General features: G+C 48.9%; 1 protein-coding gene across 1 annotated transcript in view; it reads right to left on the bottom strand.

Moving 5' to 3' along the window:
* Window positions 1-7,132, bottom strand: part of LRP11 (LDL receptor related protein 11) — a gene marked incomplete at its 5' end in the record, with an annotated part of 32,779 nt that overhangs the window by 17,889 nt on the left and 7,758 nt on the right. The window contains one exon of the mRNA XM_019526746.1: window positions 2,271-2,396. Within this exon, the coding sequence (XP_019382291.1) occupies window positions 2,271-2,396 (126 nt within the window). The remainder of the gene's footprint in view (window positions 1-2,270; window positions 2,397-7,132) is intronic.

The raw sequence follows: 7,132 nt of genomic DNA, 5'->3' as shown, positions 1-7,132 counted from the left end.
TTGCAGTCCCGTGAGGTGCTGGTTTATTCTTTGAAGTCGGTAAGAGACATAGTGGACAGATGTAAGGAACAACTGGCTGTCAGTATAAACCACAGTTTGCCTCATTTCTTTATAATTGTGTGAAAGTTGTAATCCACCCTTCCAGGTGCACGAAAGCCCATCTAAGCCTCTAGGGGCTGCTTTGAAGAAGAGCAGCATGACTAAAGTGGCTGGCAGAGGCCTGTGAAGAATATTAAGGTATCCTTGGAGACAGCTGTGTGGCAGAGAAACTAGAAACTCCTAACTGTGTGAAGTAATTTAAATGAACAGTCCACAGGACCACCAACAAAGCCAGGGCACACAGCCTCCAGCAACTTAATGGAGCAAGAGACAGGATGAATATAAAACAGAAGAAAGAATTTAAAAGTGAGAAACCAGCAGCAATATGTTTCTGGGAGTTGTTGTTTCATTTCTGCTCTCTCTGAAGGATGTTTTGGACTACTCTGAGACTTAGGCTGCAGGGATCTGACAATTTTAGTACTGTAATAATAACCAAAAAGCAGGGAAGGAAAGAGTCCTGGCCTAGCATTAGCTACCTAGAAGCAGCTGAGACCTTATGGGAGGTTCCCCAAAAAAGAAACCAAACAGCCTGAGTGCACCCAGGTGAGGACACACCCCACTAAAAAGTTAAGAAGAAAGAGTAAAGTGGCTTTTGCATAAGATGGCAAACAACATAATGCCAACACTTCATTCAGGACATTCAACCTCAGCTTTGTATTAGGGGAAGGACAGAGGGGTTAAATACTTTCTAACAACGTTTACGTATCTGATAATGACCAGTTAAGGCGGGGGTGGGCAATTATTTTTGGCAGAGGGCTGCTTACTGAGTTTCGGCAAGCCATCGAGGCCCACATGACAGGCAGCTTAGGTCAGATGAATATTAATTTTCTAAATTTTTTAGGGGCCCAGCAGGCCAGATAGAATGGCCTGGTGGGCCACATCTGGCCCCCAGGCTGCATTTTGCCCAGCCCTGAGTTAAGGGATTCAGCCATATACTCCTTAGTCACTTTCTGAATAAGACTTTGCTTCTGGCCGACCTTCATTTTGCCCCTCTAAAATATGCAAATATAAACACAATAATTTACTAGGAGGTTGATTTTCTGCTTATTCTCTATTCAATGGACCCACCGTGAATAAAGCACGAACTTAAACTATATTGTTCACATACTGCCATGCAATATAATTAACATAGTTAAAAAATACAATCTTACTCTTCCACCTACTCTCATACAAGATAACACTACCATATAATCAACACTTCATTACAGCAATTATTCCTATTCATAAAAAAATTAACATGCACTACTGCATCAAATTGAGGGAGTGTACAGAACTGACACAACTACCATATTCTCAGAACCACCTGGGAACATATGCTTTCTACATCTTAACTACACTCCTATTGTAGTCATGGGCAACTGGTGCCTCCCGAGTCTGGGGGGGCACCAGGAACTGATTGCCAACCGGGGTGGGGGCAATCACCAACCCTGGAAGCCCTGGCAGCAAAACCAGAAGTGCTGTTGGCGTTTCTCTTGGCGCTCCCACTCCCCAGCCGGCACCAATCTCAAGGGGAGCACCAGCCAGCACTTCTTGCAGTGCCCCCACTTCCCAGCCGGCAAGGGCAAATCCTGTGGGGCATGTGCCCTCCATGCCTCACACCCCATGCATCGTTTATGATTGTAGTGCATCAAGAACAGGCAGTCAGCAGTCTAGCTGCTTTACAGAACAGACCACAGGAGCAAAGTAAAAGCTGTGCGAAGGTGCTCAGCTGGAGTGGTGAAGTATTTCAGAACAGTGGTGAATTGGCTGCTCATTTTGGGGCACTCAGCTATTTCAGATTATTGCAACGTGCACAGCTAGAGCAATGCATATTCTACATTAGGCGTCCGATGTCTCAGCCATGCCTTCGAGTAATCTAAGAACCCTGAGCATGGCAGGAAAGAAAAAACTGATATTTCAAAATGTGGTGTTGAGAACTGTGATTTTAAGTCTGTTACTTTAGCATCTCCTGGAGTTTCAATATCCTTTAAAAAAATTAATTAATTTCTGTTAAATACCTAATGCCCTGTTATTCCCACTCTTTCCAAGAAAGGGCTGGAAATGCTAATTTTGACGTGAGAATGCAAATTGTGCATTGAGAGAACAGAGAGATTAGCCTGATCTCACTCTCTGTAATAAGCTCCTTTCCCAACTGCTACTGCCAAGATAAAAAAAACATGTTATGTACTCACGGCTCTGACAAAAGGTTTCATCTGATCCATCAGGACATTGCTTCACTCCATCACAAGCAAATGTGATGTCTATGCAGCAGCCATCATCACAAATGAACTGGTAGCGAGAGCAAACTCCAACACAGCCTGTTGAAGGGAGCCCCAACCATGGATGTTAAGTCAGGGAGTTATTAAAACTTAAGAACTATATTAAGTTTGTCAATATAAACAACATATGCGGAAAAAAAGCTGAAGAGATTCAGCCTTTTGATTCTAGTCTAATACCTTATTGACAAAGAAGCTCTTAATAAAAGCAATAACCTGGAATTCCCCATGCTACTGTGGTACTGCCTCTACAGCAGAAGAGAGGAACTGCTTACAGTTTGGGATTTGTAGCTCCTAAGTGTTCTCCTAAAGCAACTCTTCAAACTCCATGTAAACATAACCATAGCCTTCCCTTTGATGAGGGGAGATCAAGACAGTCCTCTTCACCCTGCTCCATCTCTTTGCTTCCTGTTCCTTTCAGTGAGTGAGTTTTGAGAAACTCTAGTATCTGATGCCAAGAAACACAGCATATAGGGTAAGAGCTAATACTGCTGCTATGCTGAGCAGAAGAAGCTTCCTCATTGCTCTTCTTCCTCCTTATAAGTTATTCTGCACTCAGAAAGTAGAGGGAACAGGGAGAAATGGTATCACTGAAAGGCAGTGACTACTAGCTGGTTTCCTGGGTGAGCTACACAGCAGCTCTAAGGGATGGAAAGCAGTTCTGCTTCTACAACAATACAGAGGAAGCAAGGACCACACGGTTTGGGTAAATGCTAAAGACAATCAGTAGCAAGTCTGGTTTGGACTTCAAAACTGAAGACAGTTCCTAAACAAAACAGTCAAGATCATCTTGAATTATGGGACTGCAACTCCATTTGCTACAGAAACTATTAATAACAGTGTATTTGTTTTGTATCTATTTGTGAACTTTATGCTACATGCACAAAACAACTTTGTTTTTACGTTTGTCGGCTTTTCCCCAGTACATGTTTATACTCTCTAAATACTGGTTAAAAGACCAATGAAGGACATGATCCTGTGTTCTTCACTTACTCAGGTGATTCCCTTGATTCAAACACAGCATGCCCAGGAATAGGATTGAGCCCATATCTTTGCAAGTGACCTTCACTAAAGAATTGGATTTCTGCCTGCTTTAATATTTAGATTCCTCTGGTAATGGAGAATGTCCCTGGATATTTCAGCATTGCTGTTAAATATTTAAGACTTTCCAGCAAACACACTTTTGACCTTGTAATTATCAGATTTTTACAAGTCACTATTGCTGTAGCACTTTCAATGCTAGTGTGTTTCTTTGCTTTTTAAAACTCCATTAATCCAATGTCTGGTTAAGATTGTACCAGCAAATTATTCTGCATGAGTATCTCAAATTAGTGTTTAGTTCAGTGGTCAACAACCAGTCGATCTTGATCTATCTGTATGCGGTGGAGTCAGCTGCTGTTGTGGGCTGTGCTTTGTGCCCTGAGCCCCACTGCAGCCTGCCTGGGAGCGGCCCGATGCCACATGTCTTTCTGCTGGGCAGGCAGGGGATGAGGCTCAGCCCAGAAACAGAATGTACACGGTGTGGGGTTGCTCCCGGGCCAGCTGCAGTGGGGCTTGGGTTGCAAAGCGCAGCCTGCAATGGCAGCTGCCTCCGCTGCGCACAGCTGAGGGGGCACATGCCACCCCCAAACACTGGGCAGCACGGGTGGCTGCAGCAGCTGTGAGGGAGGGAGTGGGGCTGGAGCAGGGGCAGGCCCTGCAAAGCTGGGGCATGGGATGGAGCCAAGAGCAGCAAGTCTGGGGGGTGTGGGAGGGGGAGCACACAACCTGGGATGGCACAGGGGGCATGTGTCTCCAGATCTGCCCGCTGGTCAGGCCGGCTGCTGCTGCGGGTTAGGGCCCGGCTGCGCTGGGCTTCACTCAGGGCAGGTGGTGGCAGCACTGGGAGTGGGGCTATGGGGGAAGGGGGGCAGAGCTGCAGGCACCTCATAATTTGCCATAGCCCCCACCTTAAATCTCCTCCCAATGCTGCCACGGCCGCCCGGCCTGAATGCAGCACAGCTCAGACTCCCGCCATGAAGAGTGTGGCACTGCCTTCCAGCCCCAGTCACCTCCCCCATCCCCCACCCTGTGTAGATCCCAGGGGGGAAGGGGTGGGGGAAGGGGAAGGCAGTTCTGTGTTCATCATGGTGGGGGTCTGGGCTGCGTAGCGTTCAGGCTAGGCAATGGTGGTGATGCTGGGAGGGGAGGTTATGGGGGGGCTATGGTGAATTTTTCAGGTGCCTGCAGCCCCCCTGTAGTCCCGCTGCCAGTGCTGCCGCTGCCTGGCCTGAGCACAGCCCAGGCCCAGCCCACAGTGGCAGCCAGCCCAGCTGGCATGCAGATCCAAGGGCACACGCCCCTGTGCCCTCCTGGGCTGTGTTCCAACCCTCCCCACCCCCTGGATGAGCCGCTCACGGTTCCATTCTGTGCCCTGGCTGTGGAGGGCCTGCCCCTGCTCCAGCCCCTCTCCCTCCCTTACTGCCGCTGAGATGGGGTTAAGGGGGGAAGATCGAAGCCCCAGCAGTGAGGGAGGAAGTGGGGGTAGGTCTGGGGCCTTGATTTGCACCCCCCACACTTTCCTCTCCCTCTGTCCCTTTCACCATAGCCTGACCTGCTGGGGGTGTGCCCCCAAATAATTTTTTTCTCCCTCTGCCTTGATCTGCACCCCCTTCCCTCCCCACAGACTTACCTGCTCGGGGGGTGAGAAGGGGGGTGGCGCATGGTAGATGTTGGGTTCCTTTTCAATGCCAAGGGTGATCTCTTACTTAAAAAGGTTGGAGACCACTGGTTTGGTTATTAAACCTCCACATTCATTAACAGCAACTTTAAGAGCTAAGCACTCCAATGAAAGTAGGGCATGAACGCACACTGCCTCTGTATGTGCTTAAGGGTAGAGGTGGGGGGCACCATTGTAATTAGAAGGGTTGCTGGAGAACTGCTCTAATGAAAGCTCCTCACCCTCATATGTATTATGCCCCCAGAGGTTTAAAAATAGCTGTGGGATTCTTTATCTAAACCTCATTCAACAAGGTTTAGATAAAGTGCCCCAGTGGCCAGTTTTAAACATGTGGTGGTTTATACATGTGACAATGAAGCCACACTAAAGTATTCTAATTAGAATGCAAGCCACCATGTGTACAGACAGTTAATTAGCTTAAAAATCATATTGTGAAAAATGCATTTTGTTAATTTTAATGTTATGGCTAACATCACTATAAATGTTGTGTACAGTAAGGGAATTTGTGCTGGTTCAACTACATTAATTTATGTCAGTTTGCAAATTTTTCTGGAGACTATTTAAGAAAAGGGAAAAAAAGAACTTTATATCACTACAACTGAGCACTTCATTGACTTGGCTTCTTTTCCATCACTTATGCTATTTGTTTACTTTTTGTATTTTCTAGAGCTTGTGGCTTTAAATACATCAGTTAGTTTCAGCCCCACATGCCTGTGCTGGCATAAAGCTGCAATAACTGGGGTGCAAACATTTAAGAGGGAAAAAATTGAAAGCATAAAGAAAAAACTCTTTTTAGTTTAAATAAATGCTTCTCAATATTACAAGTTTTGTGAAACCTTCAAGTTATTAATTTATTCTTTAGGGTCTCTCTCTATAGCAGGGGTGGGCAAAATACAGTCTGCAGGTTGGATCTGGCCTGCCACACACTTCTATCTGGCCTGTGGTGCCCCCTAACAAATTGTACCCCACGCAGCCCATCCACCTGCGAGGGTGGGAGTAAGGCACCTACACCCACATCCAACATATCCTATTATGGGCAGAAAAGCGGGCCCTGTTAGCACGGGATGGGCTGCTGCTGCAGTCTTTCATGGCATCCTGCTCCCTTTGGGCAGCAGGTAGGGAAAAGGTGGCGGGGCTGTGGTTGGGCAGGACAATGGTGCACAGGGCTGGGGGTGGCTGCAGCATGGAGCCCGCACCCAGGGGGAAGGGGGCAGTGTGGGGTTTGGCTGGGCAGGGTGTGGGTGTGGGGGGAGGGGTATGGCAACTACTCCCACACTCCACCCCAAGGCGTGCAGCCCTGGCAGGCAGCTGGGGGCAGCAGCACGGGAGGGCTCTGCTCAGTGCTGGTGCCTGGCTCCAGCCAGCACTGCGTGGAGAGCAGCCCCACCAGGCCATTTGTTTCCCCGGTGCTCCCTGCACTCGCAGAGCACTGTAGGGAAGCCCTAGGCACTGCAGCAGGCTGGGATGGGGAAAGCAGGCAGCTCCTGCACTTAGGGCTTCTCTCCTGTGCCCTGTGAGTGCAGGGAGCACCAGGGAAACAAACGGCCAGGTGTGGGCTGCACTCCTTGTTGCCACATATAGCGCTGGCCAGAGCCAGGCACCAGTGCCTCCACCTGCTGCTGCGCCATAGGGGGAGTGGGGTCCTCACACTCCTCCCATCCTCCCCCACACCCCACAAATGACACACACACCCCACACCCCTCAGTGTTGCTTGCATTGACTGCAGAAGTGGACAGTGTGTTCCAGAGGCACACACCCACACCCCACAAATGCCACACCAGTGGTGTACTGACGGGGAGGGGTTGGGGGCCATGCCCCCAGGCCCCGGCCTGGGGGGGGCAGGGCACCAGCTGGGTCCTCTAGTGCGTACTCGGTCCCCTAGCAGCACTTCCGGTTTCACTGCCAGCGATTGGCTGTGGACATGGGGGGCACAAATGTAAGTATTAGTCCCCAGGCGCCAGAGACCCACAGTATGCCACTGAGCCATACAACCTGCCAACTTACCCTATATCCCCCCGCACACAGCCACACCTCCTCACAAACTCCCCCTCACCTCACC

This window comes from Gavialis gangeticus, unplaced genomic scaffold (genome assembly GCF_001723915.1).
Source record: "Gavialis gangeticus isolate Ggan-Ray unplaced genomic scaffold, GavGan_comp1, whole genome shotgun sequence".
Lineage (NCBI taxonomy): Eukaryota > Metazoa > Chordata > Crocodylia > Gavialidae > Gavialis > Gavialis gangeticus.
Note: the sequence above shows the minus strand (reverse complement) of the source record. Positions and strands in the feature narration are given on the sequence as shown.